The sequence below is a fragment of the Mytilus galloprovincialis genome, chromosome 3, assembly GCF_965363235.1.
Source record: "Mytilus galloprovincialis chromosome 3, xbMytGall1.hap1.1, whole genome shotgun sequence".
In the NCBI taxonomy this organism is placed as follows: Eukaryota; Metazoa; Mollusca; class Bivalvia; order Mytilida; family Mytilidae; genus Mytilus; species Mytilus galloprovincialis.
In genome coordinates, this window is record NC_134840.1 from 57,614,293 (window position 1) to 57,630,789 (window position 16,497).

Consider the following 16,497-nt stretch of genomic DNA (forward strand, 5'->3'; position numbering starts at 1 on the left):
CGACTGCAGATCGAGAGGTCCCCGGTTCGAACCCGGGTGCCCCCTTTTTTACTACTCGATAAATATATTTTGGATTACTGGAGGAGAAAAAATGAAAGACATCCTATCCTTCAGGTTTCAATGTGACAGTGCATATCTGTACACGAAGAAATCAATTTGAAAAGGCATACATACTCTTCAGAGTGTCGACATTCCGGAAAGAAAAAGATTTGATTGGAAAATATCTTACAAAACAGAATTGAACATGTCACGCCTTTAGTTATAGTGTGCCGTCTATTTCGCTCAACTAACCATGTTTGCATGTCAAAACTTGGCATCATACTGTTACATGAAATTGCACTTCTCATATGTCAAATCTTGAGGAAAACGAACAAGAACCCATACAACGGCAGCAAAAACTTGGGGAGATGTGAATATTATCTCCTAAGCCCCCAGTGAGGATCGAACTCACGACCCCTGGTTTACAAGACCAGTGCTCTACCACTGAGCTATGGAGGCTCTTGCTTCAGATGTGTGAAATTTGTACTCATAAAGCAAGGCCCTATATTATAGACCAAATCACCTGTTCATTTCAAAATTCTGAGAAGGAACCTTTTATTCATATGGGGACCATAAATTTTCCGTTTAATGAACAAAAGACTGAAAAAACAGAGAAATGGAAGATGTTAAGACAATACAGGATGAAATACAGCGAAAATATTAGGAACTATATTCGTAGACAACGAAAAATAAAGGGCGACAATTTCACATCTAAATAATATTCATTTCAAAACGAAGCTCTCTGATATTTCCCGTTGAATATTAAAAATATTCGAAATTATATGTAAGTATAGGTTCAAACTAAGTGCAATTAATCATACCTATTATACAAGTTACTCTGTATAGTTTTTTGTTTCCAGATCGCTTTACTGTAAAAATAAAGTCTCAACAAATGAGACCGGATTTAGAATTGGCCCCCTGAAATAAGAAATTAAATGTAATTATTAGGTAAAATAACTATAATTATTATTTTGGTTAAATTATGTTCCTTTAGCTCATTTGACTTCGGAGCACCCTTCCAACAACAGCAGTCAACAAAAATAAAACTTTAACCTAAAACTGAGATACCTGAACCCAACTTAAATTTATTTAGTACACAAAAAAAAGGAAACTTTCAAAATTTAATCCTATACTTCTGATCACGTCTATTCAAAAGAATTTTAAGAAAAACTTATACTATATACTATACTAGGTGGATTTTTTTAATGTTATTTTTGCTTATGAGTCTCTTTTCGTTTCCTATATATCCTTACCTTTAATTTATTCGGAGAGTTCTTAATGAAAGTAAATACAAAAAATTAAGGCTCTTCAAGTCTGAAACATGACCTTGATAAAGAGTCGTTTTCATTTTTATCGCATTGCCTTAGTAAACAGCTGTTAAATTATTTTTTTCTATTTCAAATTATCTTGGAATTTCATAAATTAATACAGATAATCCAGTTATATATTGATCTTACAGAATGCAGGATTGATTTCTAGTTAGGTGAATTGCGGTCAAACTTAATAAGTATTTAATTAATAGGTAAAAAAAAAGGCAAAATTTCAGTTTGGTCTAAATTCCGAAAAGTCACCTACAAATTTGTTTAATAACTTTTTCAAAACATATTGGATTTTCATCAAACTTTACGGCTTAGATATCTCAATTATATTTTGATCTTACAGATTGCTAGGTTGTTTCGTAGTTTGGTGATTCGCTTTCAAATTTAAGGATTTAATTTAAAGGTACAAAAAAGCTAAAATTTTTAGTTTCGACTTAGTTCGGAAAGTCACCTTTAAGTTTTTTAATATCTTTATCAAATCAACTCGTGTTTTAATAAAATTTTATAGCTATCTCATTTATATATTGGGTTTACAGAATGCCAGGTTGTTTGTTTGGTGTCATACTGTCAGTTTTACAGATTTAATTGATCGGTCAAATAAACTAGCATTTTAAGTTTGGACTATATTCAGATAGTCAACTTTGATTTTTAAAAATCTACAGCTATCTTAAATATATATTAATCTTACAAAATACCACGATGATTGGTTATTGCTGTCAAATTTAAAGGTTCAATTTATAATTATCTATCTGAATAACTGAAGCTTTTATTTTTTTTTTCATATTAATTCGATCCTTAAATTTGAAAGCAATACACAAAACTAATTTAAGTATTGAATTAATATGTTAAAAAAAAAGCTAAAATTGTCTGTTTCGACTAAATTCAGTTAGATACCTATAAATTGAATATTTAAATTTAACAGCGATTAACCAAATTAAGTCCTGAATTAATAATACAATACTCAAGTGTGATCCTTCAGAATCAAGTCTTTGTTTTTTATCAAGCAAAAGAACCCAACCGATAATTGGTCCTTCCTATTTTACTTGGTGAAGAGGAGCATTTCTTTTAGAGTAGAAATTTCACAAAACTGAAGAAAGAGCGTCCATAACTCAGTGGTTAGGGCACTGGTATTGTAATTTAGTAATCCCAGGTTTGATTATAACTTGGGGGGGGGGGGTAGGAGATAATATTCACAACGCCCTTAGTTTTTGCTGCCGTTGTATGGGGGTTAAAACCCAATATTTTAGTATCAGAAGTGCCTCTGCTTGTAAAGTTATGATGCTAAGTTTTGACATGCAAAATCGGTAGTTGAGCGATAAGTAAAATCACAAAAATACTGGACTCCGAGGAAAATTTAAAACGGAAAGTCCCTAATCAAATGGGAAAATAAATGATAAAACAATTCAAAACGAATGAACAACAACTGTCATATTCCTGACTTGCTATAGGTATTTTCAAACGTAAACAATGATGGATTGAACCTGGTTTTAATAGTGTATAGTTTAGCGAAATACATTTACCGAGCAGGCGTATTTTTGATTCCGTGATTGACATAAAGACTTGTCCGTTTTCTAATTGATTTCTCAGTTACTTTGATATTCGAGCGCACCAAACAGTATATTAAGGTGATTTAAAAAAACTGTATTCTTTAACATTAATTGTAGATATGTATAAACAAAAGTTGAAATACAGACTGTTTAACGCATTATTCTTGCTATCGGTTTTCATGATAAGGGGTACGTACGTTTATGAGAGCCTGGATTATATATGAGGATCTAGCTTAACATATACATGTGATGAATGCTAACACTTAATAGTTCCAATGCAGAATAATACCAGCTTATAAAGAAAATCAAGATATTAATGACACATTGAAAGACAGAAACTGTTAAATCAAGTGGTATCATGGCTTTAGTGAGCGCAAAAGAAAATTGAAAAATGTAAATGAAAATGTGAAGAATGCTAAAATTGAAATCATGCCCTCAAATAACAAAGACAAAACTAGAAATGAAAATGTTAACATTGTCGACGTTAGTGTTGATGGTAATGAACAGTTAATGATTGTAGATAATATAGATGATGAAATTAAAAAGATAGTCGATGGTGATGAGAATGCTACTATTTTCAACATAATTGGAATCAGTTGTGACGAGGATGGTAATGTGGTGAAGGGTTTGATGAGTTATATAAATGGTGATGTTTTTAAGGCTGGTGCGTCGGATTTAGACATGGTGGTAAATGGATGATAAAAAAAGATGAAAAGAAAGACAGTCAAGGTACTTGTGATGATCAAACGATTTCAAATGAACGAAATTAAGTTGTAAAAAACACAATATTGTACATGAAATCAAACCAGCATGATTCTTTACAGATTCAAACTGAAGCTATTGTACATGAAAATAAGGAAAGCATTTTAAAATGTAAAAGATTGTAATTCAAAAGAATATGAAAATTTAGATTTTTCTATCAAAGTTCATTCCTTTCCTTATATTGATTTCACAAGAACTGGAATTGAAGATACAGACAAACATTTCGGCTGTTCGGGCCTCAGTTACTGACAGACAAGGAAGTATTCAACCAGATTTGTTCCCACCTAGCAGCTGCATCTATATCTAACTATAGTGCATCACACAGTCACTTTGAGATTTGATGGTTTTGTACATGATAATGTCATCGGCAAACAGTCTGAGCTCACATCAGATAGAAAGTTAACTAGATATGTATGATGGGCAAGACAAATGAAAAGAAGGAAACTAAATATTTTCCTAATGTACATAATGTTAAACAGAGAGTACGATCATCGCCTTATGACAAAAATGATAAGAATGGATCATCTTAAAACATTTATCATTTTGCAATTATGTAAAAAATGTAAAACATTTACATAATGGTAATATTTACCACAGTGATGGGACAAATTATAGACAAAGGTTTGCCATACAGTGTAAACAAACGTTTGTGAAAATGTTAAACAAATATATAAAGATAAAAAAATAAAGATTATTACATTTACAGTTTAAATATGATAACAGTATTTAGAATATAATGAATGTTTATGCGCCTATTATTGTAAGTGAATATAATTTTTGTATAAAAATATTGTACAAATTATAATTCGTAAAAAAATATTGTACAAATTATAATTTGTACAAAAACATTATACAAATTATTATTTATATTTTGACTTTGTACAAATTGTAATTTGTAATTTGTACAAAATATGGCTTAATTTCACTTATAACTTGTACAATATGTTACATATAATAAGTTTCAAATCAAATGATAAAAAATAATTTCAATTTTAATTACGAAACAATATGAAACACACTTATAACTCTATTTACAATACTATACAATAATATACAATGCTCTTATTTGTTGGAGCAGGTGAGCGAACCATGACACATTGAATTACACAATACATCCTGTTTTTTGCATTTACACTTCGAACTGTAACAACCACCTTTACATTTGCAAGATAGATAACCCTGTCCACCAGTTTTTGATTTTTTTTTCACAGCTTCCCTTATGGAAAGTTGTAAATCTGGAATTTGTGTAACGGACAAAGAAGAGTCACTAATTGATTCTAGTTGGTTTCTGCTTAAGACTCCTGATAAATTACCAGCTATTGTTCCTACACGATAGCAAAAATTTCCGACTTCTACAACAACACCTTGTTTATTCATCAAATCGGTCGGTGCCCGGCCACATGAATAATAACATTGTGTCTAACAGATAAATCACTCAGTTTCTGTTTTGTATTTCTTGTACGGACATCTGCTTGGATTTGTTGGCCAGACAATGCGCGTTTTCTTGTACGAATGATTGGGGTTTCGACTTCATCTGATACAACTTCAATAGTTGTACTAGTTGATCCAGAATCGTTAAGTTCTCTTTCTGAATCTAACGATTCAGCATCTGTGTTTTCATTCGTGCCATCAATCTCAATTTAACTGTTCTCCTCTGAAACCTCTCCAAACACTTTTTCCATATCGTTCTCAGTTTCAAGATTTGGCAAAAGTTCCTTGGGCAAAGAAGATAAAGATAAACCTATTTTTGGGTCAGAACCAAACAAAGCACGATAAGGCGATTGGTCAATTACTCTGTGATATTATCTATTTTTCTGAAATTGCACAAAGCGCGAACCTTCAGACCACTGTTGTGTGTCATTGTCATTCATCCATGATATGAAGATTTCTTTAATGTCTGCATTTGCTCTTTCTACAGACCCTTGACTTTGGGGATGTCTTTGTCGCCCATGAACTATTACCAATTCTAACCATAATGAATTCAGTTCAGTAATTATATGTGCAGTGAACTCTCTCCCATTATCGCTTTGGAGGATGTGGGGTGCACCAAAGAGAAAAAAATGTCAAGTAATTGATACGCAACATCAGCAGCTCTCGTAGATTTCAGAGCTCTAAGCATGCTAAATTTGGTTAGATGATCTGGATAGTGCATTATCCATTTAAATTCCTGGTCGGGGACAGATTGAAGGTCTACAAGGTCGACCTGTCCTCTTCAGTTAAAATCAGCAGAAATTATAGGTTTAACAACAAGTTTTGATATGATATGTCAGTACGTTTTCGTTTCAAGATACATTGTTCACAATTGGTTGCAAATATGCGTATTGCTTCCCGGCTAATGTTAGCAAAATGTTTTTGAGTTCTTTGTTAGTTTTATGGAGACCTCCTTGACCGACCCCAAGATTTGCTGTTTTTATATTATCATACATATCCGCGATGGATAAGTAGTAAAGTATGGTGTCATCTGAAAGTAAGAATCAAACCATTTTGAGTAGGGCACAAAGCTAAACTTGGATTTTGTTATAAAGATAATTATGTTATGAGTCCTAACAGTGATATGCTTGTTCAAATATAAGAAGTTCTGTGAAAAAGTTAAGCTCATAGAATCATATTCAAAACAGTGTGGCTGTGGCCATTGACTGACGACCTAAATTATCCCATTGACTGGGACAGATTAGGTGAACGTATGTCTGAAACGACCACTGCTCACTACTTACTTATTATAGAATTTAAACCGTGGGGTCATCAAAGGTTCTTTACGCCTTTAATAATAAAATAATTCGAAAAATTTATCAGGAATAACCTTTATATTTTGATTTATATTCGTGTTATTCTTGATTAGTTTTTCGAATAACTTTATTTAGATGTTGAGAACCTTTGGTGACCCCACAGTTTAAGTGTAATTAAAAAGTACATAGTGAGTAGTGGTCGTTACAGACAACGTTCACACAATCTGTCCCGGTCAATGGGATAATTTAGGTCTTTAATCAATAGCAACAGCCACACTGTTTTGAATATGATTCTATAGTCGTCTGTTTTGTGACCTGAAGTTCTCACTACAAACCATTAAAAGTCTGAAATGGCCTATATCTGTACTCGACTGTACTGATTTTTACTCGACCAGTCTGAATTCGTCTGAGATTTACTTGATAATACTCGACTGTAGTCTGAACCATACTTAACAGTCTGAATGTGTACTTGACCAGTTCTTAACCGTTTTATACGAGTCTGAACTGTACTAGACCAAGTCTGAACCGTACTCGACCTAGTCTGAACCGTACTTGACCTAGTCTCAACCATACTCGACCTAGTCTGAACCATTCTCAACCAAGTCTTAACCAAACTAGACCTATTCTTTGTATCTATTAACTGAATTTTATCAATTTAGGAATTTTTTTAATAAAAATGAAACAACTTGAAATTAAAAATGTATTCAATACAGTATTGAAATTAAAATTTCACAATAATCAATAATATATAACTTCAACTCAATATTAATCAACACTTACATAATAATATATATCAACTTTTAAAATATAAATAAAACAAGCTGATCAATTAATCTAAAAAAATGAATTGTGACTAATATTTTCAATATTATTCTAATTTTATGAATATTTCGGAAGTATTTTATGGTAATTGGACTATTTTCACCATTAACTTAAGCCTAGTATAGATTTATGTTGTCAGTTGACTTAATGCAGTGAATGTTTTTTTTTATTAAGATATATATAAAATAGTATATAAAACAATTTAATAAATTTAAAAAAATGAGAGCTTAATTGTTTTGTTCTATTAAACCAAGAATTTAATATAATCATTATAATAGAATTTTCCTAGCAATCCTTGATAACCTTTTTAAAAAAGGAAATGTATTCCTAAGTACATGTAACAGTAAACAAAATTTAAAATAATTTAAGTATTTTTTTGTCAAATTAACATGACATACATAAAGCACTTTAATATGTTCTAATTAACTCAGTACATGTGTGTTTTACAGGTAAAAAGAAAGCCCTATTTTCTTAAATTCGTGTATAACTTATCTAGTACATACATGCATATTCGAACGGCCTTGTTATTTAATTTAAACAGGATGTTATAATTTTGAATCAATTTTATTTAGAATTTAATACCTCTGACCAGGTGTGATCTTATTTATGAGTTTGCCCCAAGCAGAGATTATACTTTATATTTCACCACTAATCAGAAAAATAATTTTATTTATTTATTCAATTTTATCCCTTTTTTGATATAAGTTATATATAATATATTTTTTTTTATCCTAAATATAATCAGAGATATATTTCTTATATAAGGTTAACATCTTTTATAAATTTTGTTGGCTGTTGTTATATATGTCAGTTAAAAAGAAATTTATTTAAACAGTTAAAAAAGTAGAAGGTTTTTGGTCTAGTATGGTTCAGACTGGTCGAGTATTGTTCAGACCTTTGGTTAAGTATGGTTTAGACTGGAAAAATAGGTCTTGTACATGTCAAGAATGGGTTAAGACTGTTTCAGACTGGTCGAGTAATAGTTCTGGGCCCGGTTGTTCAAAAGTGTCGTTAAGCTAACGACTAGTTAAGCCTAACAACTCGTTAAATTTTAACATTGTTGTTAGTTAATTTCTGTGTTAAATTATGTTGTTCAAAAATATTTAACGACTGCGTTAACTAACAACTTGTTAAAAAATTTAACAACTAATTAATTTAACATTTTCCCACAACTCCCCTAAAAATCCAACAATTCCTCCACTTCCTGTTTGAAAATGGCTGAAGAGCAACCCCCCAAGAAAATTCCAAGGATTAGAGGCCAGAATTTTTCAAGCATAGAAGTAAACCTTATAAGTAGAAGAGTTGTTGAAGAATTGGGTCTACTGAGAGAGAAATTCGGGAAGGATATTACAGCAGATGCTAAAAACAAAATGTGGGAAAAGATAACTGCTAAAGTGAATGCTCTAGGTGTGAGCTACAGACAAGTTCTAACTGTAAAAACCAAATTTAGAAACTTAACAAGAGATGCCAAAGACAAATTCACGTATGAAAAAAAAGGAGAGAAACAGGACAGGAGGAGGACCTGCTCCAAAGCCAATAAGTGTTGCCGAGGAGAATATTATAAATGCCTTAAAAGACACCTCCTCCTTCAAAGGAATTGATGATGGGATGGAAACTTCAGTGGGCAAGTATTTTTGGTTTACTGATGTCAATAATGTGCTTCCATTTATTTCAAACAATAAATCAGACGGTTATTTTATTTCTATCTTAGAAAATAATGCAGAAAATTAATATCTCTGAGTGCGTCGTCTGCTATGACATTAGGATATCCCTTTCAACGAAATTCCCTACAGACGTCGCCGATGTGCTATAAATAGAATTTTATGTTGTGTTATAATTACAACCTTCCTCTTACCTGATATATACAAATACCTTCTTGTGGTATTGATGAGAATAATTATCACATACAAATATCTTTTCATCGTTAAAAATAAGGTTTAACTATTGTTTTGCAAGAGGTAAAGTTTGTTGGCCATCACCTTTGGCGGTCAATTCTGTATTGCCCCTTACATCATCTTTTACCACAATGAAAAAAATTGAGCTGTGGTAAAATTTTCATAAAAAAAAATCCCATTACTTTTAAAGATTAATTAAATTTCAATAAAATTTACTTGTTAATACTTGTAACCAAGAAAAAACTTGGAATTAGTACTTCACCAAAAGTCATTGTAACATGTTTATAGTCCATTTCGAAATAGCCCTGCATTAAAAATTGAGTTATCTTTCTTTGTGCCTGATTTTTTTGTAATTCTCACTTGATCATTTCTACAGGGTTTCCTCAGCAGACAGAAACAAGTGAGAGTACACCAATACAATTCAGTATACAAGGTATGTATCTAAAGAAGATATTCATGCATACACATTACTTGCAGTAATATTATAATTGTAACCATAAGTAAAGAGAGAGATTATTGTTACAAATAATTTGGTATAAATTTTAGAGTGTAAGTATACTCAATACAGGGGGGATCAAGCAATTTTAAAAGAAGTTTCAACTGTATGTAAAAAATGTTTGTATCTATGAATCTATGAAAATCAATATTCTTTGTCCTTATTCATGTATGCTCTGTATGCCCCTTGTGGGCCCATAAGAGTTCTTATGATCAATCAAATATCCAAAAATAAAATGATTGTTAAAAAATTGAAATATAATGTATCTTCATTTTATTTCAGAAAGCTCATCATCTGATCCAATATATTTTGCTGAACCTGTCAGCTCACCAATTCCAGCACAGATTGCTGTCTCAGGATGCCAGACATCTGATGGTAATCATTACATAGATTTTTGTATTATGTTAATCGTAAATTATTTTTACAATTCCGCATTTCAAAAAAATGAAGATGCAATGTTTCGGAATCAATATTTCATTAAAGAATTGAGGTTGATATAAAATTATATTGCTGTGAAAATAATCTATATAATTATATATATTTATAAATTTACTCATTGAGGGTCTAATACAGGATCTCTGTAATAGCACGCTTTAAGTTAATTGTGTATCTATTGACTTTCTTTCATTCAATTGGTCTTTATATATTTTCTCAAGTTGAAATTGACACAGAATATAATGACTTATGGAAAGAAGTAACAGCTATATTACTTTTTTACTTTTTTTCTTTTTTACAATACCTTTCTCCAATCTATGTTGTTCAATTGATTGGGATTTTAAGTCTTGAATATATGTATCTTGACTGACACATTTAAATACATATATTCATTTATAAATCAACTTCATTTACAATTTGGTGGATTGTTGTCTGAAGGTCTCTTAAGCAATCCTAATACCCCCGTATGTTTATATACTAAACAGATAACAAATGGTTTCCCAATTGAATGGATTTACACCAGTAATATTTGGGGCCCTATATAGCTTGCTGTTCGGTGTGAGCTAAGGTTCTGTGTTGAAGGCCTTACCTTGACCTATGATGGTTTACTTTTATAAATTGTGACTTGGATGGAGAGTTTTCTCATTGACACTAATACCACATCTTCTTTTATCTACCCTATATGCAATGTATACACATTCAACTGAGGCAATTTTAATGTTTCTTTAATCAAAACTTTCAGAACCACCATCTTCTGTGGAGAGTATATGGATTAGGAGACTGGAAGAGGTTCATCAGAGAAATAAAGAAACACGTTATACTGAACATGCAAACCTACCAGTGTCTGCCCAAATACCTCCTTCATGCCCTAATAGCAGCACTCAGCAACCACCTAAAGCTAGATATATGTTTTATATGAAAGAATACAACAGCCTTTTAATTTCTACACACTAAATAAGTTGGATATGTATTGAATGCTCTTGAGTGTTGTATATAGCTGGCTTTGAAACTTTTTTAGATGGAGTCATCACTGATGTACGAGTCTTTTGGATCTGAATACATCCTGGAATGTAATTGCTTATTGCTGAAGGGATTGTGATGATACATCTTGACTTAATTGGGCTTCCTTTGGACTGTGCCCCATATTTGTCTGATTGGAAATCATACCACATCTTATTATGTATAAATGATTTGAATACTGATAAATATTCTTATAGTGCCAATAAATCACTCTTGTAAATGTTTTGTATGAGATTAATATGCATATTTGTTATGAATTAACCAGTTATTGAACTTCAAAAATAGTTCGAAAAGGAAAACTGAGTGGCTAAATTTAATAAAATGAATAATTGTATACCTTTTATACCTATCCATTGAATATGTCCAAAAAGTTCATACAGCAGCCCTGTATAAAATCAAGAGTTATCTCCCTCTTAATTGTTTCATTAAACTTGTTCTTAAGGATGAAATATGTCCTGTAAATGGGAATTATAATTCTAAATCAAATTATCTAATTTAACTACCTGTTAAATGTAAGATTTAGAGAAATATCCCAAATACTCATTTGCTGAATTAATTTAATGAAAGTCTGCATCCCCTTTTGTTTAAATATTTATCCGAAACAGTGATATAATATGATCAATTTTTGTTAAAGAGTATAAGTTAAAGGAATAAACATTTATGTATGAGTGGCAGAAATCTTGGCCTTTGGAAAAACAATTTTATCTAAATAGTTATACTGGTTTATAATAACTATATTTATTTAAAAAAATTAACAAATATGCATTTTTATTATATATATTTCAGTGAAAATAAACGGACAAAGAAACCCAAGAAAACTGCAGAAGACGTGTATGAGTTGCAGTGTCTGGTGTTAGAGAGCGACCTAAAAAGAAATCAGACTCAAATGGAACTATTCAAGAAGCAAATGGAGTTATATGATATGATGAAGAAAAATTTGGAAAATAGTTGTACAGAGTCAATGTTAGAGGCTCTACTTCATTAAGTTTAATCAGCATTTATTTATAGATCCATATTAATGTTATATTTTTTATATGTTTTATTGTTATTGATAAAATATATATTCAGAAAAAAGCTTTTCAATGTTTTATTCATGATTTCAACGATTAAAAAATGTGGAGGAAATGTGGTCTCTGACACCTCTTCCATCCTGATTACCAAAGAAACGGTCCCCAATATCTCCATCATTGTCTATCACTAATCCATCATCTTCAATGTCTGGTTCATTAAGTAAGATGCAAATATTGTGAAGAATAGCACAAGCCATGATGATCTTGCATGCTTTGCTTGGTATCATTCTATCTGAAACCGAAAAGTGAAAGTTATGTAGAATTATTGCCTTTTTTAACTATAGCATGTCAATTTTATTATAATTTTTATTATCTTATTATACAGGGCCCTATTTAAAAATATTATCACACAGATAGATTCAGCATATAGATCCACAAAAAAATAAGTTTCTGATAAAAACCGAACAAAGTTTAATTTTGGAGACCTCAGTGTTGACCAATTTCTAATGGGGCCAAAATATTTAAATAAATAACAAGATAAGAACCCCAACAAAAAATGATTTTTTTTTAATCAACTGCATTTTTTATGTTCTATAGATACATGTATAGGAAGATGTGGTGTGAGTGATCATTTGCTTAAAGAATTTTTTTATGCTTTACCTCTGAGTGTAATATGTGGAACCTTCTCTTCAGCCTCCCAAATGTTCTCTCTATCACACTTCTGGTTGAACAGTGGCATCTGTTGTACTTCTTTTGATGATCAAGTACAGGATTCTGATATGGGGTCATCAGGAATGGTCGACAAGGATAACCACTATCACCCAGCAGTACACCATTTGCCCATCCACCATTCTGTTCCATGTAGGTACACACCTATACATAAAAGTTTTAATTTCTTTTTACAGCAAATATTTGGTTAAAACTTCCATTTTTATATTTAAATTGATATATTCAGCTTCGCAGGGAGGAGTTACACTATTTACCTAAAATAATATTCAGCAAGACTATTTTTTATATATTCCCTTTTCATTTATTGTATATCAATATTTTTTTTCATCATAAGCAACCCTAAAAACTAATTGATTGCTGCTTTATATGTATAGAATAATTGATTTTTTAACATAAATTATTCACTAAAGATATTTCTATATTCTTTTCTCAGTTATTGTATCTCAAGATTTCTTTCAACAGGTTGCTTCTTTCTTAATTAATTATATAAATTTCCAATGATAAATTAATTATTTTGAACTGAAATTCAAAAGTCCTTACATTGACATTTTCACACCTTTATGTGTATCTAATGACAAAAAGTAAAAAATAATATTGATAAGAGCAAATAAAAATAGTGGTTTCATAGGCGGATCCATGGGGGGACTGGCCCCCCTTACGTTGGAAAAATTTGGTTGAATATATAGGAAATCACTGAAGCATGACTGGAGCGGAACCCCCCCCCCCCCTTTAGGTCAGTCAGAGGCCCCCCCCTTTAGGAAAAGTTCTTGATCCACCACTGGCTTTTATGTCCAAGAAGAAGATTTTGACTTCCTGCAGTGGTGACCAATCCAAGATAAGAGATTTTAATTCTTTTATTGAGAAAATAAGAAGTCTGGACTGACTGCTAACATATAGTGCTTAAAAGGAAATATAACTTATAAAAGATTACCAACATTGCAATAAAATACATACCTGTGAAGTCCTGAATATGTGGGAGTCATGACTGCTACCTGGCCAGTTTGCATTTATGTTTGTGAATTTACCTGCAAAATATAGATAATATATAATGCAAATAAGAAAGAAATGATGTAATACCATAAAAAAATTTACATGTAACAAATTGTCTTTGATTAATTATTATATTTTTCTAATTAAGAGGTGTAGCAAAAGTTTAAAGAGAGGATTATTTAGGATCATGCAACAATGGACTTTAAAAATAAAATTTATTTGAATCCATATTTTAAAAGTCTTGTAATGGTAATCTTAAAAGGGGGTGTCCAAACATTTTAAATTATTAGTGTATATAAACACAATGAATAACCATGAAAACTGATGTACAATGCAAAATTTATGCCGTTACTTTTCTGGTTCAAATTGTTTTACGTTGTCATTCCGGAGACTTTTACAGCTGACTATGTGGTATGTGTCTCGCTCATTGTTGAAGACCGAACAGTGACCTATAGTTGTTAATTTCTGTGTAATTTGGTCTCTTGTGGAGAAATGTCCCATTAGCAATCTTACCACATCTTTTTTAAATGTATAGACTTACAAATTTTGACTCAACTGTATTGTTTCAAACTAGGAACCATGATATCAAATTAAAAGTTGTAATGCATGTTGCATAAGGCATAAATGTGCTGATCCAGTCATCAGAGCAACATCAAATTATAAATTGTACAAAATCTAGGGTACTCTAGGTTAATGTTTCTTTTTTTTTTTTTGGATTGAAAGGGGGAAATTCAAGAAATATATCAGAAACAGCAGTGGTGGATACAGGATAGGGAAACCTCCCTTTTTAAGATTATCAGTGTATTTGAATGGGGACATATGGTTGGAGCTCCTCTTCATGCTTTATCTTATGTTGGGAAACCCCCTTTTTGGAAATGGCTGGCCCCTGAACAGAATCTTTTTCTCATTAAAGAAAACTAATATCTTCTTTTAATATTTGACTTACCAATATTTTAAGTTATCTTTAGTAGGTAAACCATATAAAACCCTAATCATGTCCTAGATGATCCGAGATGAACTGAGTGAAAGTGAAAGTAAAAGTGAAAGTAAAATGTTCTTTTCTGAGAAACAGACTATAGGGGTCCCAGTCACACTGAAAAGTTGATACCAGTTTATTATTTACGAAGGTCAATGTCATATTAGATGAGAAATGTTTTACCTTTGGCATCACAAACAGCCTGCACATTTACAGAGTGTACCCCTTTCCTATTAACAAATGATGCTTCATCTTCTGATGGAGCCTGGATACGGACATGTGTCCCATCTATTGCCCCTAGCACATTCGGGAAACCACTTAGACGGTAAAAGTCTCCTCTTGTTTCGTCCACATTCCTTGGCCATTTGATGAATTGATCCCGCTTGTTACAAAGTTATGTCAACACATCAGACACAATACGCGAGACAGTTCCCTTGTGCAAACCTGTAAACAGACCAAAAACATACAATTTGGGAGATCGTTTAAGAACAAAAAATAAAATGTGTATTTTACCAGCGTTTGTTTACATTTCGAAAATTAACAAATTGAAATTATCATTCAAACATCAGTCAAAGATCATTATAGCAATTGATTAACACAATTTTACTAATGTTTACTTAATTTTAAATCATATATGATAAATATATAAATGAAATCTTACCTATTGTGTCTCCAACTACTTGCAAAAAAATGCCTGTAGTTAGAAATCTCAGGGTCACCATGACCATCTGTGGTACAGTGAGAGCATGGTTTCTCTTTGTTTTTCTTGTTATATCATCACTGACTAGATTAGAAATGAAATTAATTCCATCTCTACCAAAGCGATACCGTTCTCGTAACTCCTCATTTGACAAATTCAAAGAAAGGTCATCTTTCAGGCGAAAATGCCTTTCTTTTCTGTGAGGTGCAACAGGTACTTGTCTAAAGGCGGCCATATTTAACAATAACTTAAATATCTAATCGACCTCCCAGAAGTTGTTAAAGTTAACGACTCGTTATCATTATTTTTGTCGTTAAATTTTTTGAACAACCGTTAACGAATTTGTTAAATTTAACGACACTCTAACGACACTTTAACGACTGCGTTAGCTTAACGACACTTTTGAACAACCGGGCCCAGACTATTTTCAACGGCAAAGATAAGGGTCAATACAGTCAAGTATGGTTCAGACTGGGGTCGAGTAATGTCAAGTAAAAGTCAGACTAATTCAGACTGGTCGAGTAAAAATCAGTACAGTCGAGTATAGATATAGGCCATTTCAGACTTTAATGGTTTGTAGTGTCTTTAAATAATACTTGTACACACTCATTTACTGTGATCATATAGAGTTACGATTTTAGGTTGGTGTGCCATATTGACTGCAATCTTCTGTATGCAATAATGCATATCATGATTAATCTGATACATCGTCATGAACATGCATGAAATATTTGCTACTGGACGTTAATCAGCCAACAATCAATCAATCAATCAATCAATCAATTAAAATTCCAGGATTCCGGATAGATTTTTGTTTTCAGACCCTCTTCTATATTTGTCATATAAGACAAAACAAAACTTACCATTTCTTCCTTTTTTATGAGCTTTTCAATACCTGCAACTTCAATAACATCATATTTTTTTAGCAAATGTCTGTCTTAGTCACTTTGTTTCAATGCCTCTTTTGCATTTCTAATAGAAATTAACTCATTCAATTGTCCCTAGTATAAATATTGTTGTGCTTAAATGTG

General features: G+C 31.6%; 1 protein-coding gene, 1 long non-coding RNA gene and 2 other non-coding genes across 5 annotated transcripts in view; 2 read left to right on the plus strand and 2 right to left on the minus strand.

The window, feature by feature from the left end:
• Positions 1 to 45, plus strand: part of Trnac-gca (transfer RNA cysteine (anticodon GCA)) — a 72-nt gene extending 27 nt beyond the window's left edge. The window contains exon 1 of the tRNA in view: positions 1 to 45. This exon is cut by the window's left edge and continues 27 nt beyond it. This is a non-coding gene — a tRNA (tRNA-Cys).
• Positions 46 to 426: 381 nt separating this feature from the next.
• On the minus strand, positions 427 to 498 carry Trnat-ugu (transfer RNA threonine (anticodon UGU)). The gene has a single exon. It is a non-coding gene; the product is annotated as a tRNA-Thr (tRNA).
• A 7,703-nt stretch (positions 499 to 8,201) lies between these two features.
• Positions 8,202 to 11,632, plus strand: LOC143068429 (uncharacterized). The gene is made up of 4 exons (XM_076242490.1): positions 8,202 to 8,839; positions 9,487 to 9,543; positions 9,889 to 9,981; positions 10,784 to 11,632. The coding sequence occupies exons 1-4, from the start codon at positions 8,680 to 8,682 to the stop codon at positions 10,993 to 10,995; spliced, it is 522 nt and encodes a 173-aa protein (XP_076098605.1). The 5' UTR covers positions 8,202 to 8,679; the 3' UTR covers positions 10,996 to 11,632.
• An 831-nt stretch (positions 11,633 to 12,463) lies between these two features.
• On the minus strand, positions 12,464 to 15,779 carry LOC143068430 (uncharacterized). 2 transcript variants are annotated; one of them, XR_012976167.1, is made up of 3 exons: positions 14,950 to 15,779; positions 13,755 to 13,825; positions 12,464 to 12,944 (listed from the first exon to the last, which is right to left on the minus strand). It is a non-coding gene; the product is annotated as an uncharacterized LOC143068430 (long non-coding RNA). The 2 variants fall into 2 exon arrangements; XR_012976166.1 differs by lacking the exon at positions 14,950 to 15,779 and adding an exon at positions 14,737 to 14,865.
• Between the last annotated feature and the right edge of the window lie 718 nt (positions 15,780 to 16,497).

Coding starts and splice junctions, on each gene's coding strand:
- LOC143068429 (XM_076242490.1), top strand. CDS start 8,680: ATGCCAAAGACAAATTCACGTATGAAAAAAAAGGAGAGAAACAGGACA. Junction 8,840..9,486: donor TGGGATGGAAACTTCAGTGG/GCAAGTATTTTT, acceptor TCATTTCTACAG/GGTTTCCTCAGCAGACAGAA. Junction 9,544..9,888: donor AATACAATTCAGTATACAAG/GTATGTATCTAA, acceptor ATTTTATTTCAG/AAAGCTCATCATCTGATCCA.